The sequence below is a fragment of the Liolophura sinensis genome, chromosome 8 (assembly GCF_032854445.1).
Source record: "Liolophura sinensis isolate JHLJ2023 chromosome 8, CUHK_Ljap_v2, whole genome shotgun sequence".
NCBI lineage: Eukaryota > Metazoa > Mollusca > Polyplacophora > Chitonida > Chitonidae > Liolophura > Liolophura sinensis.
Window position 1 is genome coordinate 35,071,159 of NC_088302.1, and position 25,824 is coordinate 35,096,982.

The 25,824-nt window shown below is 38.9% G+C and overlaps 1 protein-coding gene across 1 annotated transcript in view; it reads left to right on the top strand.

Annotated features, from left to right (window-relative positions):
- LOC135473458 (uncharacterized) overlaps positions 1-25,407 on the top strand; it is a 63,235-nt gene extending 37,828 nt beyond the window's left edge. The window contains exons 14-20 of the mRNA XM_064753309.1: positions 7,156-7,190; positions 7,528-7,619; positions 10,166-10,264; positions 17,361-17,482; positions 19,893-20,195; positions 21,633-21,673; positions 23,902-25,407. Of these exons, the coding sequence (XP_064609379.1) occupies positions 7,156-7,190; positions 7,528-7,619; positions 10,166-10,264; positions 17,361-17,482; positions 19,893-20,195; positions 21,633-21,673; positions 23,902-25,407 (2,198 nt within the window). The remainder of the gene's footprint in view (positions 1-7,155; positions 7,191-7,527; positions 7,620-10,165; positions 10,265-17,360; positions 17,483-19,892; positions 20,196-21,632; positions 21,674-23,901) is intronic.
- Positions 25,408-25,824: the final 417 nt, after the last annotated feature.

Below are 25,824 nucleotides of genomic sequence, written 5' to 3' on the forward strand. Positions count from 1 at the left end.
ATTAGACGTCAACGGTCACATAGGGTACAGATATATTCTCGAATCCTGCAGGCGGATGTCAAATGTGTCTGCTGCGTAGGTTATTTCCCTTTGTTTGGTTGTGAATACAATGATCACATCACTGAAGCAAGTCTCCTATACATTGGTCTTCACACTGAATTGATGTCCGGGATAAATTCATTTCATAATCACTCATGGATAGGATATGCAAATATATGTTGTCAGTAATCCTTACATTGGGCTAGGATGATGCCATATATTTGCACAGTGTATCACTGAGTAACCATGTAACTAATATTATTTATCATTGGTCCTTGAACTCCAAATATGATAATAAAACGAGTGCAAATTTGCAAGAGCTAAAACGTCCTTGAAAAAGTTGATGCCATCTTGCACTCTGTTCTCACGTTAAGGGATAAGTCCACGTCAATTTATCGTTTTGTTTTACGGGTAGAATGAATCTTTTTTTCAGTGTCAGAGAAGGGGAAAAAAAATAAAAGTGAAAAATCATCTGGTTTCTGAAAAAAGTTTTACTCTCCTAGCAGTTATTCTGTGAGACATATTTACGTGATCAGAAAGCCTAGAAAAACATTTAAATCTTCTATTTAAAACATAAAGATCAGACAAGATAAAAATGTGGATTTTCAAGTTCTTCCATTTTGGATTTTTACTTGTTGGCCCACCTGTAAAACACAGAATAAGATTGGTGATGCCTTGGCATAAGTTAAAAAATTTCACAGGCAGACAGAACAATTTTCACCCAGTTTCATCAGCTGTTGCATTGGGGGTGGGGGGGGGGGGGGGGGGGTAGAGCTATAAATTAAACACAAGACACACTTACATGGTCATGAACATTGCCTTAAAAGATTCAGCTTCTCCATTTGATTCAGCAGAATGGCCTGATGTCATTGCTTTGTTTAATTTGCTGCTTATATTATGAATTTATCACAATTTCAAGGAAAACAGGACGATTTGTGAAATATTATCTGATTTTGCTGATAGGTTGTTAACACGCTAAAGTGCTTTTTCCGTCGATTGCAAATTCTCAACACCAACAAACATCAACAGCCCACAGGAAGTGTACCATCATGTTGCACTTAAGGCCCATGTTAAAAGATGATGTGTCTGCAAAAAAAATTGACCAACCTGTCTGTATTAAATCTGATCAATTCTGACCAAATCCAACCCAACTAACTGTAACAATAGACAGACATACCAACTTCAGGGCAGCCAAAAATATGGATGTGTTGTGCAATATGTTGATTTCCAATCATTGCTCAAAATGCACATCTGCCTAGGAATATCTTTGTATATTCAGGTGGTGAGCTGACGACTGCTTGAAATGTACATGGACACTTCCTGATTGTACCCCCACAACACCCCATCCCCCCCCCCCACCAAATCCCCACCCCCATTCTCCAGCAACATTAAAGATCAGATACAGCACTAACTACCTCTGCCTTTACTTGTAACACGACCTGAAAAGTCGTGTAAACATTACAGTTTTTATCATCACAAAATAAATAATATTAACATTGACAGTACATGTTTAAAGCTGTAATCTTTGTGTTGACCTGCCCTGACTCGGTGAAGCGGGGCATTTACCAGGGGCTAAAAGAGCTGCTAATGTATACAGTAATTTGTTTGATTTTATATTTAGTCACATGTAAGATGTTTTCGCACACCAAAGTGTCGTTGAGCTTAAATCTTTGTACACCTTCATGTGACTGCCAGTGTGTGTGGGTGGTCCGAGTTTTGCGAGAGCTGGCAACCAACGTACATGTTGGTATCAGAACTGAAGCAAGAAAAAAGATATTTATTTTAGGGGTTTTTCTTGTCTGTATGCCAAAACACCCATAGAACTGACTGCCACCTTTATGATGGCAGATCCAAGTGTAAGATCTGAACTGACACCTCAGTTCCCTGTACAATGTCACCTCATGTACATGTATGTAGATCTGAGCTGACACCTCCGTTCCCTGTACAATGGCACCTGATATACATGTGTGTAGATCTGAGCTGACACCTCCATTCCCTGTAGGATGACACCTCATATACATGTGTGTAGATCTGAGCTGACACCTCCGTTCCCTGTACAATGGCACCTCATGTATATGTATGTAGATCTGAGCTGACACCTCCATTCGCTGTACAATGCCACCACATATACATGTATGTAGGTCTGAGCCGACACCTCCGTTCCCTGTACAATGTCACCTCATGTACATGTATATAGATCTGAGCTGACACCTCCGTTCCCTGTACAATGGCACCTCCTGCACATGTATTTAGATCTAAGCTGACACCTCCGTTCCCTGTACAGTGGCACCTCCTGCACATGTATGTAGATCTGAGCTGACACCTCCGTTCCCTGTACAATGCCACCTCATATACATGTATATAGATCTGAGCTGACACCTCCATTCCCTGTACAATGGCACCTCCTGCACATGTATGTAGATCTGAGCGGACACCTCCATTCCCTGTATATATATATATGTAGATCTGAGCGGACACTTCCGTTCCCTGTACGATGACACCTCATGTACATGTATGTAGATCTGAGCGGACACCTCCATTCCCTGTATATATATATGTAGATCTGAGCGGACACTTCCGTTCCTTGTACGATGACACCTCATGTACATGTATGTAGATCTGAGCTGACACCTCCATTCCCTGTACAATGGCACCTCCTGCACATGTATGTAGATCTGAGCTGACACCTCCGTTCCCTGTACAATGCCACCTCATATACATGTATGTAGATCTGAGCTGACACCTCCATTCCCTGTACAATGGCACCTCCTGCACATGTATGTAGATCTGAGCGGACACCTCCATTCCCTGTATATATATATGTAGATCTGAGCGGACACTTCCGTTCCCTGTACGATGACACCTCATGTACATGTATGTAGATCTGAGCTGACACCTCCGTTCCCTGTACAGTGGCACCTCGTGCATTTATGTAGACCTGTGTTCATATTTTTTCCCTGTTTATTGACATCTCGTGTACATAGATTTTTAACAGACACCTCTGTTCCCTGTACAATGGTACCTCATGTACATAGATGTGAGTGGACGCATTTTTCTTTTATTCAAAGGCACAATAAATGTACAGTATATCACCTTTACATTTAATGTGATTAAATTTTTCAGCAACTAATCTCCCTAAGCTGTTCTGTAGTTCTGTTTTGAAGCAAGGCATTAAAAAATTCCATGAAATACAGATGATTCTCTGTATAAGGCTGATGCTGCAAACCTCCCCATGTAACATTTGTTCCCATTCCCAAAGTACATATATTCTCATTGTGAGTTATAGCTTCAGGCATGGCTTTGAATCCTAAAGCTAATTTCCCTTCAAATTAAATTTGAAAATACATGTATATACTACAGCTTGTTGAGGGCTCAGTTGTTCATAAATGTATTAGCTGATACCAGTATTAAGTCAAGATTTTATTGTAAAAATTTTAGCGAAACCCAGCAGCCAATGACACAGTCCCAATGGCCATTATATTAACAGTAGCAGATTTAGTTGATATTAAACATACTGTTACAAAATCATTTTTGGGCGAGGTGCAAAATTTATAAGACTTGGCATAAAATCATTTAAATTCAAGAAATTTAACACAATTATACCATTATAGTTTGATGCATTTTTCCTTATTTTTCCTTCATTTTTTCTTACTGTTCAGGAATGCTTGTTTTTAGAGATTCTCATGTTCCCTGTGATTCTTACCTGGCAAATTACATAATCAGTGATATGTTAATGACATTAACCCTTGATCTAATGGTATTCTACTAAACTTCATACTAAATTAAATGGGTAACCTCCGGATCCTAAACTGAAAGCACTACCAGGTGCACGTAGCTGTTGATTTTCATCCCATCACATAATGATGTCTGTTTATCTGTCTGAAAATAGCTAAAAGTTAAAATATTGAATATCTGTTGTTTCACAGTAGAGGCAAAAGTGCCTCAGATAAGTATTTCATATTTAATATGCCTGTGCATATTCAGGTGATCATGCTTCTTAACAGTTTAGATTGTGGCTGTTTTGATCAAATTTCTGGTTTTCTGACTCCCGTAACAAGTTTCAATGATTTGATCGCAATGGAAGTCAAAAGCACTTCATTTTAATGATGATTTCATTTTAATGATGATTTCATTTTAATGATGATTTTCATTTTAATGATGATTTCATTTTAATAGCATGTAGGCTTATATCTGAGTTCCTATTTAAGCTGAACATGTTTGATCAGTTTCCGGTTTCCATGGCAACTAAGGAAATTCTGAATGATGTGAACACAATGCAATGGTAGTCATTCCGTTTCACACAGAATTCAAGTGAATTAGATTACTTTTTAAACTGGGGGGCTGCTTTGATCAGATTTCTCGTTGATCAACATGGCATCAGAGTGAATAGAGGACAGATTTGGTTTTGATTCCCGTTTCAGTTTTTATTTCCATATTGGGAATTAAATGCAATTAAGTTCCTAAACAAATAACTAAAAACAAAACATTACTGTTTCTGAATTTCACTTATCCAAAGCTGTTAATTCAGCCAATGGGATTGTGTGTCTCATACTGTTAGGAAACATGGCGAGATACTGGGAGATATTTAAGGGCAGAGTGCTGTTGTAGGAAATTTGATAATTTATGTTGCTACGGTAGCATTGAGAACTAGAGTAAAGTTCACAGCTCGTGTTGACTCAGTGATTACATGGGGCGTGTTAATCTTTTCAATTTAGCGCACAGTTGTACGTGCACAGGCTCAGCTTTTGTAGTAAAGCAATTTTACCGATGCATAGAATGTTTACAAAAGTTTGATTTCTCTAAACTTTTAATTGTTGTATTATGTACTGTGTTTAAACGTCATTGCCGTTAACATCATTATAGTTGGTATTAGTTACAATTGCTCATTTTGTTGCAGTACATCATGCATATATATGCTGATTCTCCTACACCTGGTTGTATTGAAGACCTGACATTTAGGCTTCATGCTTGGTGTTGTGTTTGTTTGGCAAATTTCAACTTCTACCTGAGTCTCCACCCAAGCATTGTACGCAGAATTAACCTGATTTTGAATTGTAAATAGCCACAGATGTGCTCGAGCTCGCCTGAATTTTAGAAATGAACAAAAAAATGTGTGAAGTCAAAAGCTTGAATTGCTATGAGTGGAGTTTAAAATTCAGCCCAAAATAAAATTGCATTTAAGAGGCAAGTAAATGTAATGAAATATTATATTTGGTGATGGGAACTTGCTGTAATTCTTCATCTTTTTGCATGTTGGCAAGGTGTTCATTCAAGCATACTCTGAAGGCATTACTCTGTGTAGACTGATAGTTATACCTTTTGTGAAGCCCTGAAAATGGCCCAATCCAACCAATGTAGGTTTGTCTCCAAAATCAAATTAAAATGTACATAAAAAAAAAGAAGAGAATTTAAAACATTTTGCTAAGAGCAATAGCTCTCTAGGTGACTGCGAGGTTGTTTTGCTATGCATTTGAGGACTGTATTGACATACTTGGCCTGTTACATACTGCATGTGGCACGCTCTGTGGGAAATCGACTACCTGTGGGACAGCAGTGCATGAAACTCTCGGTATTTCACCTGACTACAGTCATGCAAGTGTGTGGATTTCAATGCTAATTGTTGGAACAGACGATTACTTGAGCGTTACTGCTTTGTTGATGACCGTTGGCCCATAAGGGAAGTCGAGCCATGCGCTTGCCACATCTTGAGCCGAGTTTTGTCAGGGGGACTGGTTTGTGGGAAGAGCAAATTTGGATCTGGCTTGTCACAGCATGTAGTGCATATAAAAAGTAGTATCCGGTAATCATTTTCAGGCTATGGGACTGATGATTTTGTACATTAGTTTGTTGTGTAGGTAGGCCTATAGGTACAGCTGACAGCCTGAGGCATCCACACCTGGGGGGGATATTGCATACTCTCTGTGGAATGCTGGATGTAATATATTCTGTGTGGAACTCTGGATATTGATATATTCTGTCAAATCCTGAATATTTTGTGGAAAATTTTGTATATTCTACGGAATTGGGTCTGTGGTCACGGTAATTCTTAACATTGAAAGTCCTGAATAAATGCGTTAATCAAATATTTTATATATTATTGGATATTCTGTGGAATTCTAGCAGCTTGATAAGTCAGTTTAAGTTAAAAGATGTAGTGTGTTTGATTTTAGAAATGGTGAAGTTTCTTTCATCAGATAGAGCACAATCAGTGTGCAATGTTTGAAAAATGAAAAATTCTCTCTTCATGTCGTAGTGTTCGAAAGAAAGTACATACAAACATGTATAAATTAATGCTTCAAACGCCTAGTATATATCTCTCTTCATGTGTGTTTCGATGCATAATGCCACAAACACCTAGTATAGGTATGCATTATTTGTCTCTTCAGGATGATAAATGTCAACTGTTTATAATTTCAGCCATGTATGTATGTGTGCAATTTTCATACAAAGTACATTGTATTCTGTACTATGGTGACATGTGCTCGGAGCAAGCAAGCGAAAAAAAAGAGTATATAATGCATATTACTTAAATGTATACATGTATGCTAATCTTTTATGATTGACTGAGTGGTTGACTGAGTCGATCAGTATAATCCATTATGGTTATAATAATTTAAATGGTCATCGTTCATTTCATAATTTATGGATGGGGTGGACACCACTTTATAGAAGTCATTTTATAATTTATGGATGAGGTGACTCCACTTTATAGAAGTCATTTTATAATTTTATGGATGAGGTGACTCCACTTTATAGAAGTCATTTTATAATTTATGGATGAGGTGACTCCACTTCATTATGTCCTATTATAATTTATAGACTATTAAGAAATCTCTCGAGTTTAGTCATTTCATAATTTATAAAGCTGAAGTGACTCCACTTTATTGAAGTGCCAAGTTTTCATTAAAGAATCCTTGTTGCCTGGACTAATTGATTATGTCACATCTGTTACCTGATGATGTTAACATGATTATCCACTGACGTTAGTCAGTTTGCACAGGTGTGTTAATTATTAATTACCCAGGTTCTCACAGTATTGAGCCTGTCCTCTGGTGTACATGTGCATGCTGAATTAAAACTTACATTTCTCATCTTTGGTTGCTGTATTTTTTCCAGAGTCTTTCTCCAGAAAGAAGACCAAGCGTGGGAAGGTAAACATGTTATTCATATATATATATATATATATATATATATACATATATAATTTTTTTATGATTTGTATACCTGGCTGTGTAAGTAAATTAAATGGTAATAAAATATTTTAGAGTAAATGCCCTTTATGTCTGTTTAATAATTGATGTTGATGCTGTTTTTTTTTTTTTCATTTATCAATAGTTGAGTCAGTGCAGGCACATGTATTTCAGCAGAATGACATTGAGCATTTGGCTCCGATTTGTTGAGCCTTTGTGCGTGGGGAATGAAGCAGAACGTACAATACGAACGTGTCCATACACTGGAGTTATGTTACACCTGTGTTCTCAATTGTAGGGTGTGGCTCAGCTAGTTGGTCAGAACACAGGTTACTTGTCCCCACCCCCTGGTGAAGGGGTAGGCAGAGGGAGAGGGTGGACAGGAGTAAGGTAAGTTTAGCTATCACTCTGTGTGTACCCACGTCTCTCAAGAGTACATCTTTCAGCACAGAATGTATGAAGGCCAAACAAATTGTATAAATGTGTGAGGTAGGGAGGGGAGAATATGTAGTGCCTTTCACACATTGACGGAGACAGTTAATAAACATGATTGAGGAGCATGCTGAATGTACAAATTGTTGACTTACCCATGGAAAGATGTGAAACACTACATCTCTAACCTGTGTGGATAAAGGTACTCCTGAATGGAGAGGACCCGTACAGAAAAGTGGGAAGAGTGTGGAGGGATTGTTTGGCGGGGTTGGGGGGGGGGGGGGGGGTGGAGGGTGGGGGGGCGGTCAGGGAATGTGCTGGGGAGAGGTAAATAAAATGTCTGAGTGATTTTCAAAGGGTGCGGTGGTGTACTGGTACCAGAGGTGAGAGAGACAGAGAAACAGTTTTCACATGTTAAAGAAGGGCTAGATGAAAAGTGTGCGTCCCATTTTATCCTATCACTGCATGCATTCAGTTGAACATCGCTTTAAACTTGTTACGATGTTTAGAGTGCGACTGTTTGTCATGGTATGTTTTTCATTTTGTATTTTATATTGGCTACTTTTGATGGCGTAGACTTCAGCATACTTTTTCAGGAATCCTCTGTGAGTTTAAACTACAAAAATATGGACTACAATATATATGTCTTTGTAAAATTGAATGTGTGGGTTCCGTAATAACACTTATTAACCGTGCATGGGCTCAAGTACTTCCAACATTTGCCCAGGGTAGTGCCCATAACAACTTTTATTGAAGACATATTAAAGTCTCCAGTAGTAAATGCAAATAAAGAAAGGCTGTGTCAGCTTTGTAAAATATGCCCCTGTATGTAACATTGTTTGAATCAGGTGTTTTTTTTTAATTTATAAAGTAAATAATCCTATGATCTTGGTTAATGCTGACCTGAAAGAAACTGTGGTCTTTATGACTGGGTAATCTATGGAGTACCTGTTGAGATAGCGTGCTAGGCCAGCCAGAAAGCAATTGTATAGATTCACAGCTTGGTGTATTTGTGGGACTTGTCATGTTGTCACATTTGTTGCACAGTGATGTTGCATTTGTATTGCTCTGACATTGATGTTGCATATGTTGTCATGTTGTGGTGGTTATTCTGTGATGTGCTTGTTGCTTTGTGACTCTACAGCTGTTACTCTATGACACTTCAGCTGTTGCTCTGTGGAGTTGGAATTGTTGCTCTGTGACACTTCAGCTGTTGCCCTGTGAATTTGGAATTGTTGCTCTGTGACATTGCAGCTGTTGCTGTGTGATGTATATTGGGGTTGTTGCAGTTGTTGCTCTGTGATGTATGTTGCAGTTATTACTCTGTGAAGTTGCATTTGTTGCTCTGTGAAGTTGCAGTTGTTGCTCTGTGAAGTATGTTGCAGTCGTTATGCTATGAAGTTGCAGCTGTTGCTCTGTGATGTATGTTGCAGTTTTTACTGTGTGAAGTTGCAGTTGTTACTGTGTGAAGTTGCAGTTGTTACTCTGTGAAGTTGCAGTTGTTACTTTGTGAAGTTGTATTTGTTGCTGTGTGAATGTATGTTGCAGTTGTTACTCTGTGAAGTTGCAGCTGTTGCTCTGTGATGTATGTTACAGTTGTTACTATGTGAAGTTGCAGATGTTGCTCTGTGATGTATGTTACAGTTGTTACCCTGTGATGTATGTTGGGGCAGTTACTCTATGAAGTTGCTGTTGTTCCTTTATGATGTATGTTGCAGTTGTTGCTTTATGATGTATGTTGCAGTTGTTACTCTGTGATGTATGTTGCCGTTGTTTCTCTGTGATGTATGTTGCTGCTGTTGGTCTGTGTTGTATGTTGCAATTGTTACTCTTCGAAGTTAGTGTTGTTGCTTTGTGATGTATGTTGCAGTTGTTACTCTGTGATATATGTTGCAGTTGTTGCTCTCTGTAACTTTTGCCTCATTATATGCAACATTATTATTTTTTTAATTTTTTTTTTTTTGGATGATTATTGAATTACACTTATTATGGACAAAAAATCTTGTACATGTGTGAATGTTACTCTTTTTAGACGTCTTTCTTCATCGCTTTTCACACTGAACTGAAATCGGGCAAATGTTTTCTTTATCATGAAATGCAAATCATTTTTGGGTGAAATTACGATGCATTTTTGCACTATTCATTTCATTGTTTCAAGTTCATTTCGCCAAATGAAACAGTAAAGATATGCAATCATGCTGGAATCTACTACAGACTTCAGAGAATCTGCTATATTCCAGATTAATGAATCTGAAATACTACCCCGGGCACAAAATGTCTGTTGTACATGAAAAATAAGTTTCGTCTAAATACATACGAAATGTCAATTGTGCAGATTCTTAGTTGATGTGGAGAGTCTGTTCTTTCCAGTATGTTACGATTTTGCATGAAAGTAATTAGGGTCAAAAGTTACACAATTAAGCCCTTGTACAACACATTGCACAAGGGCACAATGTGAAAAGTGAACATACACTGTAACTGGGTGTCTGTCTGCCTAATTTTAGGAACCCATCGCCACGATATCCAAGCAGCCCCATACATAAGCCTAGGCAGCTTATAGACTCTGCTGGACACCCTATCAGATCAAAGTGGCATCAAGACAGGTAGGATATGCCTTAACATGCTGCTTTTTTCTTACAAACAAAAGTCTAATATGAGATAACAGGAAAACTACCCTAAATGACCTAAATATTCGTCCACAACTAACTTGCTCAATTTTCCTGACTCTGAGAGTTCTGTTGGTTTTAGAAAGGTGCTGTACGTTTTCCTTGTAAGGCAGGATGATATCCTGATGCAAAAATCCTAGTTTAAGCTCCAAAAATAATGCTTTAGGAAATTTTTTTTTTCCTCTAAACATGCCCTTTGGTGGGCGAAATTTTAAGCCAGTTTTCAGTTAAATTCCACTGATGTTTTGTGTCAGCTATTTTTTTTTCTATGTAGGTTACATGAATCTGTCCTACATTTTTGTGAAACTTTTTTCGTCACACCTGTTTTTTTTTTGTCTAGGCTGATGGGGGGGGGGAGCGGGGAGAGCTATATAAATACACAGCAATTCTGTAACGAAGTAAACTTTCTAGTGAAATGATATGGGCATGTGGTGGTGTATATGTGTAAACAAATAAATTTCCTGTCTGAAGACGTTGTTATAGCACACTCTGTATATGATTCTGCGTATAACAAGTGTAGTATGACGTGAATTGAGAAGAACAAAAATTCAGAAACTTTCTCTATATTTTCCTTCCATTTTAATTTATCAAGAAAGTGAAGGCAGTGGGGAAATATCTCAGACCACTTCATGTATCTTACAAAATTTGGTGGACTGCTCTGGTAGCAAGCCATATCAAAAATGGACATTGGCAGGCAATCATTTAATGACTTTCAATCTACTTTCTCAGTCTGCCAGACTGGGCCAGATTGTTGTCATCACAACTGACCTTTTTTTTTTTTCAGGTCAGAGTTCATATGCTTTTTGCAAAACAAAAAGTTTTCAGGGCTGTTTTGTTCATGAAACCATATAAATGGATTGACTGACTAGCTGTTAAAAAAAAAATGCACTGAAAAAAGTAGCATTAAGCACCAATCGTTCGTTTTCGGTGGGTGGAAGGGGTCCTCTATAGTCCCACCAATGCAGTCGCTGTGAGTTCAAGTCCATCTTCTGCTGGCTTCCTCTCTGGCCCTACATGGGAATGTCTTCCAGCAACTTGTGGAAAGTCATTGGTTTCCCCACACCAAAATGCTGGCCGTCGTTGTATATGTGACGCCAATTAAATAAATTAATAAATAAATTGAGGTGGGGGGGGGGGGGGCTGAGATGAGATCTTGCATACATAATCACAAGCTGCAGAGCCGAGATATTTTGGCTACCAGTCTAGCTTTGATTATTCTTGAACTCTCAACAATAATTGTAAAAATGCTCAACTGTTTACAGCATCCATTACCTCCTGACCCACATAGCTCTCCAAACTAAAGAAAATGCTTTACAACAAGATCATGCACGACTAACCACAAAGAGTCAGCCACACCCAAGACTTGGGGTCTCTATGATAAACCAGATTGCAGTGTCTTGCATTGATCATGAGTAATTGAGGCCTTACCTGTCGTAGAGGGTCCATAGGCTGGTAAACACTCAACATGTTTTAGCCTGTAGATCGGTGGGAAGAGTCGCAAGGGTTAGAGCATAGTAGATTTGCATGAAAAGCTTTGGTGTCCTACAGTTACTGTATTACTGTAGGTTTTTGTGAACAGCATACATACAGTATTATATTTGTGAGGAAAGAAAAAGCTTTTAAAAAAAAAAAAAGGGGGGCATGAGAAAATAGTCACAATTTTCTTCTCAGAGGCAGCTTTGTACAGGCTTGAGTTTTTACCTGTGTTTATTAAAAATGAATCTATCTTCAGAAATTAATTCATATCACATGCATCAGTTAGCAAGGTGCTTTTGAAGAATTTACATTTACACATATGTTAAGCTAGAGAATTGATCCACAATTCCCCGTCCAAACATACATACAGTGCAATCTTGTCAGATCTATATACTCAGTTTTTCCTTAAGTTTAGAACTTTTCACTTGATACATTTTGCTTGATTCTGATTGATTCATAGACCTTATACGGTCACTTAAGAGTTTTTTGTGAAGTTTGATTAATTTCCTGTCAGGAAAGCACAAACATGGGCTTCAAAAATATCATCTAAGGTCTTTATTTGCTTCAGAAAGTGAAATGCCATACCTATACATTGTAACTATTTTGTACATGCTTGGCCATTGTCCGGTGTCTCAAGTTAAAACCCAAGAATAGTCCATTTATTTTTTGCCAATGCTCTTAATAAACTTCAGACTAATGTAGACATTAAAAAAATAGCCTGTACTCACACTTTGTAAGCTTTTGCAACTAATACATATGTGTGATGTTATCTTCTTAAACCTGCTTTCATCAAAATTGGGTGGATTAAAAGAAGGTGCCTTTTTAGTGGCCGCAGATGGTAAAGATAAAATATTGATTTAACTTTACCAGTGAAGTCAAATCAGGTATAACAAAACACAACAAAATGTGCATGGTAAACTTTGTAACATTTTAGGCATTGATTTTCTAGCAATAGGTTAAGCCACACTTCCTTTTTCAAGATAAAACGTTTCGTGATTTAACCATGTGGATAATAACGCTGGTCATTTAGTGCAGACCTAGTCAAGGTAAGTGACTCGATGTACTGCCCGAGGATCAAATGTTCATTGAATTACCTGACAAAACTGATGTAATTAGAGGAAGTCTAGAACTAGCTATAGTTAAACAACTTGTACAAATTCTTATTATGGTTTGTCAGGAATATGACTTCAAAAGCACAGATAAATCTTTAGTGGGGGGGAGGGGGAGGGGCCAGGAAAAGTCTTGAAATTGAATCTACAGAACCGAGCTGAACTACTGATTACAGTATGCTAACAGTCTCACTGAGAAATTTGTTTTACATATTTGATTGGTGTTTTAGGCTGTACTCGAGAGTATTTCACACTGTATACGACAGCGGAGAAATTTTATTCTCCACCTTGGTCATTTTAGATTGTTTCAAGATTGTGGCAGTGTATGTTTACTCCCATTACCATGGAACATGTGAATTTTGAGCCTGAAAAAGCTTGGTAATTTGAAATCTTTATGTGTATTAACACTGGCAAATGTAATTTGACTTGTCATGTGATAGTTTCTTACAAGTAACTTGCAAAAATGTCATTAATTGAAGAGAAATTAGTTGTGTTTGTTTGTAGTCAGTTTTTTTCCTGGACATTAATTATTGTTACAATCTTTGGTCATAGCTCTTTTTTTGTGTGGAGTTGGGGGGGGGGTCTTATTCAGAATAATGAGTGTTGAGAAAAATTGCATTCTTTTTCCAAGACATTTTTCTTTAATTTCTCATGGTATTGAAATGAAACTTGAGAACTGACTTCACTGGGATCAGTTATGGTACAGATCAAATGTAGGAGTTAGATGGGAGGACTTAAGAAGAGGAGGTATTGTAGTAAATTCCCTTGAATGCGAGTTAAAACCTGTATATGTGCACAAATTTTTCACTTTGTATATTTGATAAAAGTATGCTAGGCTTTAAAACGTATTGATTTTGATTTTTCACCTGCGTGATGTTTGCATATATCATTTTGATCAAAGTTGCCCAGGCACGATTTCTGATACGTTAAAAGCAGTACTTTTTTTTCCGCTAAGTTTCCATAATGGCTGAGAGAAAGAACAGGTAACATGGAATACAGGAGGTGGTGGCTTTAAAGTAGGATAATTTGGGAAGAATCTTTGTATCTGTTTCAGTTAAAGCTCGTAATGGAAGGTTTAAATGTTCCAGTTTGTCATTGTGATCTTTTTATTTGTATTGTTAAATGGCATACTTAAGGACTTTTCACTGATATGATGGCAGTCAGATACATGGATGGAGGACAGCAGAGCACCGCTCAGAAAGTCACTGATAAACTTTCCAAAGTGATTCATATTTGTGTGACAAGTGGTCTTCAGCGAAGTATAGTCTCTGCAAATGACCACACAAACGTTGTTGATCACTTATTGTCACCAAGACCCGGCCCCACAGGCAATGGGAGTGAGTTGTTATTGGGAATTAAGTTAAGGCAGCCATTTTGAGATTTGGGGATCATTCTAGACCTTTAGCTTTCAGTTTTAACAGTAACATATTCCCTCAACCTAATCACATGTTTGCAAGACGTTTATTAAACATATTCACAGCGTATTATTCTGTGTAGGTTTTGAGATTTTGGCCAGCCCAACCAATGCTCTCGTAAACAAATTAAAACATTGCATAAATCTTTTCTGTGCAAATAGGCTGAGAAATTGAGGTGGGTTACACATAGCTCAGAGTTGAGGTTTGGGATCCATGGGCACAAACTGAAGTTGAGCGTTCGTGTTAAGGCAGTTGAGTTTTATACCGTTGACAGGTTATGTTTTAGTGATGAAACAAGTCAAACTTTTTGTGTTTAGTGCAGCGACGCACAGGCTAAGGTTTTATGTTAAAGCGATTCCATGAGTCCCAGGTTGACAAGCAATTTTGAGAAGATACTCTAAGTCCTTGTAACCTTAAGACATGCTACCTCATTTATTAATTAAATCGTTAGTACAAACATTAAAACCTCATTCTGGATGTTTATAGCCACACCTACATTCAACATTATGTGAACTTAGTTATTTTAAGATTTGGGTGGTGGATTTCTATATACTGTTCCCTTGAAATGGAAATATATCATGACAAAAAGCTACGAGTAGGCCCATTCTAACCTCAATTTACCCCCGGGGTTACTGTATTTTACCAGAAGTTTTACCCTTTTTTCAAGTGACACATTTTGATTAATTTACTCAATTTTTTACTGGACTATTTAAATGTGTGACTTCCTTTCCAAAGAGCTTAAGTCTTGGTATCAAAAGTATCAGTTATGTTCTGATTTGCCATTTTTACATACCAAATTTTAGATGAAATACATGACCGTAATTGTAATATTGCTATGTGGGTGTAGGTGACAGATGCTGATGTATCAACGCAGGAGTGCCAGTGTATACATCACCTAGTGCCACTTTGGGTTATAGGCTATTTACAGCTTTTTGAAAGCTGTCTTTTTGCCACCAGTTGAATCTCAAGTCATCAAGCTGTTTGTATGTCTGATACTTTCTAACCATTTCTATGGTCCTCTGCAAAATGCAAGAGGATGTTTTGATTTGCACCAGTCCTCATGTGAATATTACACATGTGTATATTGTTCACATGTGTGAATATTACACATGTGTATATTGTTCACATGATTTCTCAGATTTCGTTCACACATTCTTCTCGCTGTGGGTATCACCTGGTTAAATTTTAAACTTTAAGGCTTTACCCCCACCCCCTTCATTTTTCAGATTTTGAATTTTTTTCAAAGCATGCACTTTGCAGAAAAAAGACAGTGTACATGTTTTATGCACACAGTCCAGATTCTAGTTCTGTGTTTTCCTGATGCGTTATCATGGGAACAGTGATAATTGGTGTTTTGATACAAAAAAAAAAATGGTATTGCAGGAGGAAAACGCCCTAACATTGGCCTATTCACACATCTAGACTATTGACATGCATCAGTGCTGTAGGACATACTTTTTGTGTATAAACATTTTAACTATGTATATTATCTGTTTGAAAGATTGTGTATTTTCAAATGCCATAGTACCAGCTTGTGTGTGTTCCCTCTCGTGGTATGAACAAATGTTGCGGAGCAACCAGGGGATTTAATTACCATAGGTATGTCCCCCTGTTTGCCTGACCTGTACTCTGTGATAGTTCATTATTTTCACTATGGTACCCGTTCATGTTTATACTGAAATAAAATATAGGACAGTTACCTGTGTAACATTTCATATCTGTTTGACACACCTATACTAACGGTGTATCAGTGAGTGAGCAATGGGCACACATACCTGTAACCGAACTTGAGACGCCTGTAGCGTGTCCATTGTGCCTTTATAGCTTAATACCACCATCCCTGGGGGTCACCGTAAGTGTGGCTGTTGATGTGACACCAGATTCTATTCTTTTTCCTTAGTTATTATGTGCGGGCTAATTATCACCACGGCCCCCAGCCCACCTACTGGAAACCCCAACCCCAGGGCTGTGGAGACCCCGCTTCCCAAATCACCCAGCCTACATGTGTAACAGGTAGTTTGTCACCCTACCCAGGGAGTATCATTGGTTTCTGATTATATGCCATTTCAGTTTACTTGTTTATTTGTTGATTTGTTAAAGTAACAACTTGCTGTGTTGTCAATGTTTCCATCTTCCCTGCTAACATTGCTCTGGCTTCTTTTGTTTTTATGCTTTTTTTTTTTTTAATATAATCCCAGGCAGGTGATGCAGTAGTGTGTAAAAAATCATTGCCTCACTTGTCTCACCCACTCTAGACAGATTCAAATGCATAACCTGCTGATTTAAAAAAAAACATTTTATAAACCCATTTGGACAAAAAATAGAAAATTTAGAAGCTGAAACCAACCATAATGACTATTTATAGTGAAATGATGGCCAGGCATTAAAATTAAGATGGCATGTGTATAAATGCTTATTGGAAATGTACACTTGTACATGTACATTGTTTATATATGGTAATATGTCTTTCTTATTAATAAATGTTAGCTGTCTGAATTGAGCATGTTAACGTAAATACTTGCATTTTATGATATTTGGAATATTGTTAGTTATTGAATTCTAACATTTTTTTCTGCATGTTATTAACAGTAGAGATGTGTACATCTGAATTCCTTTTAAATGCAACTACATGAAGTAACTTACTATTTCACTCAATTGAAGTCAAAAGGTCACAGGCGCTACAAAAATTCTGTGTTTGTTCTCAAAACACCAGCAAAAATATTCTGTGTTTCTCATTGATTTTTTATAACAATGAATGCCAAAGAAGGGGAATGTTATTTATTGTTTGAAAGGCCATATGTTTTTGATTTTATAGTGATATTCAATAACTTTCTTATGTTAGTGCAAATTATAGATCACTATTCCAGAATGAAAATAATCCAAAGCCCTGTGGTGACAAACGTCACAGAGACATTGATATTAATGGTAGTTACTGCATTGTTGATTGTAGTTTTCTTTGTGGGTGACTGAATATGGTCTTTAAAATGAACATCTGGTTCATTGTGTCTGATATTTCTGGATTTTTCCTGGCAGAGCTGACGAGAGCATGGCCATGAACAGCCCTCCACCAGGAGACGTCCCACAAGAAGTGGCTGCTCAGCCAGTCCCGGACGAGATGCGTATTGTCAACGGCATTGAACATCTCTCTGTTAATGGTATGATGTTTTTATACACCTCAACACAAATGATGAACTGAAAGTGTGAATATTTTGCCACATGCTATACAGAGTTTTCTATGCTTGATTTTTTGATGTTAATGATATCACGGTTTTATTTTTCACCCCTCGACCAATATTGGTCATTGGGTATTGTAGTAGGGCCAGTAGGCCGTCTGTGCGTCTGTCCCTTTTCTTGGTAACATTCTATCTCCTTAACAGTTTGCTGTAAGTTCACCAAACATACACTCTGGCATGATTTAAGGACCCTTTTGCTTTTTAGTGACCTTGACCTGTTTTTTCAAGGTCGTTGGGGTTCATTGAAGTTGTATGTATGTCTTGTCAGATGTTGTAAAAAAAACTTCTGAGTGAATTCTTGTACATTTGGAGAAAATTCGGTTGACAGTAAACAGCGCCATTCAAACAAGTTATGCCCTTTTGTAGAGTATTGTTATCATTTTATGGCCCCTTGCAAATGCAGTGGGGAGTTTTGGTTTGCACCTGTGTGAGTGGTTTGGCCGTTGGGAGCAAGGTATCGGGAAAAAAAAACTGATATGATAAAATTGATCAGTACAAACTTAAAGTGAATACAAAGTCTGCCACTATATATACATAAAAAAAATGATATAGGACACATTTGTCAAAGAAAAATATGTAAATAATTCCAGGAAGTTTTGAAAGCCAAGATGATGATGTTCAGTATTGTGGACATGGCACTGATGAACAATTCACTGTGAATAACCATGTTGTAGAAGCCCTTATGAACTAGGCCAATCACTAGCGCTGAAAGCGTCACATGATAATTGGCTGTCACGTCAAAAAACTTATAAGCTGTTGATTGTCAGCATGGTTTCTTATAGTGGATAGACATATCTTCATGCAATAAATTGGATTTTGCGATTAGTTTAAGTCTTAAAATGATGCATTTTGGACCGCACATTTATGAGCAGGAAACTGAGAATGGCGAAGCCCGTGCACAATACATACAGAAGTCAGATTTATTATGAAAATATCTTCCCAAAATCTGAATGAAAGAGTCTGTTATCAATCAGAAGACTCTGCTATGTTCGGTAAATTCCCTGAAGTCGGTACAGCCAGCTAGGCCAAATGCTTACACCCATGCATGGATGTATCATTCTTCCCAGCTCAGCTTTCAGAAATACAGATCTGTACTTGTCCATTTATTAACCTGAAACTAGGTCATCCCGTGTGAATAGTAAAGACCAAATGGTCACAATTGACACAAATGTATCTGTTACATCGGCAGTAAGCCAAACTTCGATGACCGCCATTTTCAGCTTGAATCGGCCGCATTCGGCATCATCTGGAAAAAGATAAACTTGTGGAATGATTTGATTGAAACCAGTGAGATGTACAACATCTAAAGGGCAATTGACATATTATCTTTAATTCGCGTGTTTATAATGAAATTAGATTTTGAAAGAAGATGGTTTTAAGTTTGGAAAGAGCTGCCGAGTCCACTCCCATCAGTCAAAAATGGCGGCTTACGAAGCTCTGATGCGTCGGTTACATTTGCGTTAATTGTGGCGTTATGGTTTTTATTATTCCCACATAACGAGGTAATATGAATTCAGAATTACTTCAAGGTCACAGGACACTTCTTTTTGTGGCGTAGAACGTTGGTACTTGGGAGACAGTGTAGATGACAGGACCGAGTTCCAGGTTAGTGATTGAATGTAATGGTTCAGAGCGGTTAATGAGGAAGCTAAGCTGGGAACATGGCTAACCGATCTCAGAGCTAACCCATGCAGGACTTAGGTTCACAAACTTCACCCTGACCGAGCGCCAAACTAAAAGAAACATAAGCCCTTTGAACACGGAGCAGAGCTGATACTCTTTGGTTGGGTATCTGGCGTTTTTGTTTGCATTTTCTCATTATCACTTTGTGTAATATCAGTGGTACAGGAGAGCTCCTAGGTTTTGTGACGTCACTCTAGATAGCTGTTACACTACAAAATGGAGCCACCAAATGAGTGGTGATGTACTGATGATTGCTTGCAATGAATTTTGTTAATATGCAGTGTGGAATTTTTGAAATATTTTCAGAACATTTCTGGAATACTACTTTGTTAAATAATTCAGCTTTAGTGGCTGACCTTATGTTTACTTTAAGCACTGTGGTCATGAGCTGATTAATTATTGAAGAACTCTGCTGCATTTGTTTCATTTTTACCAGATTTTGGACATATTTGGATATGCAGTGTGAGCATTTTTTGAACTCACCCAGTACATATTGGTGTTTTTTTTGACAACATTCACCTTTACAAGGGTGTATGGGAGCATAATGCCTAGCCCAACCTCTGGTCCTTTCAAATCTGGCAGTATTAAATATTTTGGCATTCATATCATTATGCGGCAGGTTTATTACAAGTTTCATGTACTGCTGTAGGTCAACCAGAGACAGAAACCAAAACGGTAACAGCGACCTCTTCATCTCAACCCGCTGCCCAATACCAGCAACCATATCTTCACCCTCCACCGGTCTGCCAACCACAGCCACACATGCAGATGCAGATGCAACCGCAGCCGATGCAGACGCAACCGTCACAAGCACAGTCCAATGGTGGCCAGCAGGTTTTGCTTCCCATGTACCCATACATCCCAGTGTCTTACGCCGAAATTACCTCGGGGCACATAAACTTCAACTGTGGGCTGTCCCAAGACCCCAGTGGCTCTGACTTGCCTCTTTCTGGTTAGTATGCGAAGTAAAGGTATAATTCACATGAATGGTAGTGTTTGAGGGCGAGGGAGCTTGGGGGTGGGGGGGGTATGAAGGGCTCATTGCTAAGAGAATTTGTGATAGCATGCAACAAGGTAATAATGACCTCTACTCTTGTAGACATTTGTCAGTGATCAAACTCTTGTCACTAAAAGTAAAGTATTCTTACTGTGTCATGTGACTTGTCAAAAATGTTAGGCAACTTTTGTTGACATAAATTTACCAATCACCAGTCTCACCGGAAAAGAGATGACAGCCCTTTCCATCAGGAAAACACCAACTCTTGGCTAGTCCTTTTTTTTTTTTTTTTCTCTCATTTGTCAGTAGATTTTATGAAACTTTTTCCAGACACCCAAGCTATAATAAGTGTAATGCAAAATAGGTGCCTAACATTTCTAACTGTTCACATGGTACAAGTGGGACTTAGTTTACCTTCAGCGACCAAAGAGTTAGAGCTTCAGACTCCTCACCCCCAGGCTTAAAGTATCGTGTGAAAAATCATGTAACAGTTATCATGGTTATTTGCCTAAGGCCAACTCCTCACTCCATTTTCTTCCACCCGTAAAACTGACTGGAATGGCAGTTTTAATGTGGTAACACATGTGAATCCAAGCCATGGGGTCATAAAGCTTTCTTAGACTTAAGTCAAAGTTTTAATTATTAATTTAGTTTTTTCCTTTGCGTTATTTTAGCTGAAATTTGTTGTACAATAACATACCCAGAGTCTACATTGTCAATGAATATTTTGACCTTGTCACATCGGAAAAAAAAAAATTTGAAGTGATTTGAAACTTTGAAATCTTTCACAGTACTGGTTGACTATGCCCTTGTGTAAATTTTTGCCGTCTATATACCATTTCTTGCAGACCACTTGTCTTCTGCCAATATGATGTGCATGTCTGCAGGTTGCATGTGGAAAAGTCTCTCAATAGTTTCCCAGGCTCTCTGGTTTCCTCCACCTGTAAAACTGACTGTAGTAGTACAGTGGGACAGGTGAGGATGTCCATAGGTCACATGTGGAAAAGTCTGTCAATAGTTTCCCAGGCCCTCTGGTTTCCTCCACCTGTAAAACTGACTGTAGTAGTACAGTGGGACAGGTGAGGATGTCCATAGGTCACATGTGGAAAAGTCTGTCAATAGTTTCCCAGTCCCTCTGGTTTCCTCCACCTGTAAAACTGACTGTAGTAGTACAGTGGGACAGGTGAGGATGTCCATAGGTCACATGTGGAAAAGTCTGTCAATAGTTTCCCAGGCCCTCTTTTCAATCTTGGGTACAGCAATGTATGCAATGTTATACAATCAAACAACAATTAAGTAAACGAAATAAACAAACATGACCATAAGTGAAATTTTTTGAACATAGTTTCAGCTAAACCTTATGAATAATTTTTTATTTATATTAAATTTCAGATCTGCCCTCACTCAGATTTTTCTACAACCTTGGGCAAAACGTAAGTTGTCTTATGTATTATTTTCATATACTCTTGCAGATGAAGAGGTCAGTTGGTAATTTGTTTTTTCTTCCTCTCCAACATTGCTCGCCACAATAAACAACAGGATAATTCCTGCTTGGAGTTGTCTTGTGGCACAAACTGAGAGTTTATTCCATAATACTGTAATTCAAGACATTTTTACACCTTTCTATTCAAATATTTACCATTACACACTTCCAAGCCATAATGGATTTAAACAGCCTTCCAGTGGGGCTTTAGGCATGCATATTTATTCCTCTTGATTTTAATGTTTATAACATTTGTAATCTGGGCATGTAACCTGTATAAAACATCTGGGCATCTGACCCGTTCAAAACATCTCTGCATCTGACCTGTACAAAACATCTGGGCCTCAAACCGTACAAAACATCTGGGCCTCTAACCCGTACAAAACACCTGGGCTCCAAGCCCATGCTAAACACCTGGGTCTCTAACGTGTGCAAAGCACTTTAGCATTTAACATGCACAAAAAATATTTAGGTCTCTAGCCAGTAGGAAATATCTGGGCCTTATCACTATTGTTCACATAATGAAATATCAGAACACGTTAAGTTTTGCCAGAACTATGGTCTGTACCTCAGACAAGCGAAACAGTTGCCTATCCAGACACATTTATTATCCCCATATCCTCCAGGAAACATGAGCTTCCAAGTGAACCATAGTGCATGCCCCACACTGTCACTGCATTCCCATCCCCGACAAGGAGACAAATATATCAGTATGACAATAAAAAATGATGTACCTTTATCTCTGGGTAAGTAAAACTCAATCAGTTAATTGCCTCGCTGATCAACAAAACATTTGTAAACAGTATTGGCCAGAAGCCTGAAGATGGCCAGTTAGGCACTTCTAGTGTCCCTCTGGCCCTGCAGGCTTTTCTGTGTACAAGGGACACTAGCTAATTGTTGCCTTACCCACCCTAATCTTCTGTGAAAGCGTCTACACTCTCAGACGAAGGATTCTAGAGCCCTGAATTAAACATGGCAAGTGGTGTTTTAATAACTTGCATATTTGTCAATGTTATATGGTCCCCATTTTCGATTGAGCTACTCAAATACATGTTGTGCTGTATGATTGTAAGTGAGAAGGTTTTCTAGCAACCTGCGGGTGGTTGTGGGTTTCACAAGGGCTCTGCCCAGTTTCCTCCCACCATAATGCTGGTTGCTGTTGTATAGGTGATATATTCTGGAGTACGGCATAAAACACCAATCAAATAAAATAAATGATTGCGATGCCCCAATCACGTCTGTCTTGCTAATGTACTCCGCCTGCCGATCTTCTCCCCAAGGTATCCACTCGACTTCCAGGTCCAATCCATTCTCTAAACAGAACATATATATGGTATTGCACTACTTTGCAACTTGGTCCTCATGCCCAGTAGAGCATACATTTTGATTGTCAGTAAACCACTTCACCCCTGGTTTTCTAATAATGAAGCAAACTTTGATAACGAGCTGCAATGTTTTTAACTCGTGCCATATAGAATTCTGTGCAGATTCATTCACTGACAGTAGGACACGCCCTCAGCAACCTCAGTGCAGTATCCACAATAAACTACCCTACTGGCATCGGAGTAAACAATCTTCTGCATTGCAGAACTTGCACAAATGCCATTTTGTGTGTCTTTGGACATCATTGCTCCAGAACTGTGTATGTAACCTCGGAGGAGAATGTGTCGCTGTTTTAGTTGCTCAATTTCAACATCCAGTAGTTCATTGGCGTATTCAATCTCTTTGTATTAAAATGGCCGTTTGATCTGGCTCAGTCCCTCTAATACATTATGATTGAAGTTAAATTATTTTTTGTCTTTTCATTGCTTCTGTTTCACATTTTTGAAGCCTGGACTTGACACATTGTCTTTTGTTCAGCTTTCCAAAATTACTCATCCATAGTACTGATATAAAAACCAAATATTCAAACAGTTGTGCCCATATACGTGCAGTGTAATGTTAAAATAAGGTATGTTGACCTGGACAATTTTGCATTTGCTTTTGCTTATATACATATACCATTAATATTTTGCTATAACCATTTCTATTTGCTGCATTACAACATTGTTAGTAGACATTTCAATAGAATTACCTGTATTTCAGATAGATGTACATATATAAGCATAATTATGCATAGTGCATAATGCAAGTTGTTACAGTTTCGCATAGTGAAATTCCTGGGCTTCTCTTTTTCAGTATTACAGATGGTATTCTTGTATAGCCAACTGCTCACAGATGTCAGGTGGAAGAATGGAAGCTATGCAGCCAAGCACACCAATAGGTAAACTAGGCAACCAGACTAGACGCTATCCATCTGGGCATTACTCGTATAGGGAAACAGTAGTCAGGGGGCGCACATATAGAAGCTGTTTCATCTCAGACATACCTGAAACCAACAAACACGAGACCACGTCTGAACGGCTGGCTGGAGAGGAGGACTCCAGCAAGCAGTCAGGCACTTACACTCACTCTGACAGTGGCTGCGACTCGGAAAGTAGCTCTGTAGGGGACTCTCTGAATGAGGCTACGGCTATGGGTAGTGAGAAATCCGAGTCACCATGCAGTATTGATGGTAATAAAGATGACGACCAGTCGGTAGATGAGGACTCTCAGGGCGAAAATTCTGTTTGTGATGAAAGTGAAAAGTCAGATAAAGAGGTAGACGTGTCTAATTTAGAAGGTTCTGACGAGGTTTGCGAGTCAGGCTCTAAGCCAAAGTCTCAAAAGAAATATTATACATGGGGTCCTTATAAGCTATTGAAACCAATAAAAGACATTCCACCCAGATTCCAGCAGCTTCTAGCAGAAAGTAATGCCCAGAAAGCTCGTTGTGAGGGTATACCTTTAGTTTACCAATGTGATCCTTACCAAAGTTATCCACCTGCTCCCTATGGAGCGACGACGGTGGCCTGGGGGGATGGGGAACAGGCAGAGTTCCAGCTAAACCCCAGCGCCCCAGACTTCACCCCAAGTCAGGGACATGATTTTGTGGGTAGTGAGGTTAGCTTGGGTGTAGGTAACTCCTCCAATCAGACCAAAACGCCTGCAGATGCCACAACAACTTGTACTATAGTATATCCTTCAGTATATGGTGATGCTTGTAACCATGCTAACAGCTCAAGTAGAACTGTCTTTCCTCCTCCTCCTCCAACTGCTGTTGCTCCTCCTCCTCCTCTTCCAACTGCTGTTGCTCCTCCTCCTCCAACTGCTGCTGGTCCTCCTCCTCAGATAAATCATCCTCCACCCTCTGTCCCTGTGCCGGCTCCTCCACCGCCTCCTCCTCCATCTGTTTCAGCTACATGCAGCATGCGTGCTGAAGGTGGCCCTTCTTGGTACTACCAGAACACTACGCAATACTACCCGTCCACCCCTGCCCACTACCCCCCTTCGCCTGACACCAGCTACGCCCCCTCAGGTGACGGAATTAAGACTACTTACTGCTATCACGCTCTGCATGCTTCCCCTGCAGGTTACGGTAATGGCTGCCCCGTCCCAAGCACTGCAGTTCCATGCACCACTTCCGCCAACAACAACAGCTCTGGGGTTATCTACTTCACGCACCAACCTTACCCTGCACAGCCTGTGATGGGGTACAATTACGGTGTGCCGTACCCAGCCCAGCAGTCTCAGGTGCCCGGCCCGCCCCAGCAAGCCCATTGTATCTCCCAATACACGGTATATGGACACTCCCAACCCCAATGACCTTGCTGGTCAAGACACCTGTAGTGCCCACTTACGAGTATACCTGCAAGAAACAACAGTTACTGGCATAAATATGCTCTTCCACCTGCTTATGGACTGTATAGGTCATTACTACGACATGTTTGCTCTAGATGTACTTTTGCTGTAAGAGGATTAAGTACAATGGATGCATTCATTGACTTGTTGCTGCAAAAAGTATGTACTAACACATAAATGTTACTTCCAACTACATGCACGGTGTCATTAACATGTGTATGAGTGCATTTTGCAGCACAGTTTAAGTACTTTTTGCTACTGTTAGAAATTTTTTGGCATCTTTGTGGATTGTCCCAGTCAGAATCTCTTCAAGCAGTAGACAACCTTAACCAAAATGCTTCCTGAAATATTTTTGATGCATATAAAGAAACTTAAAATCAT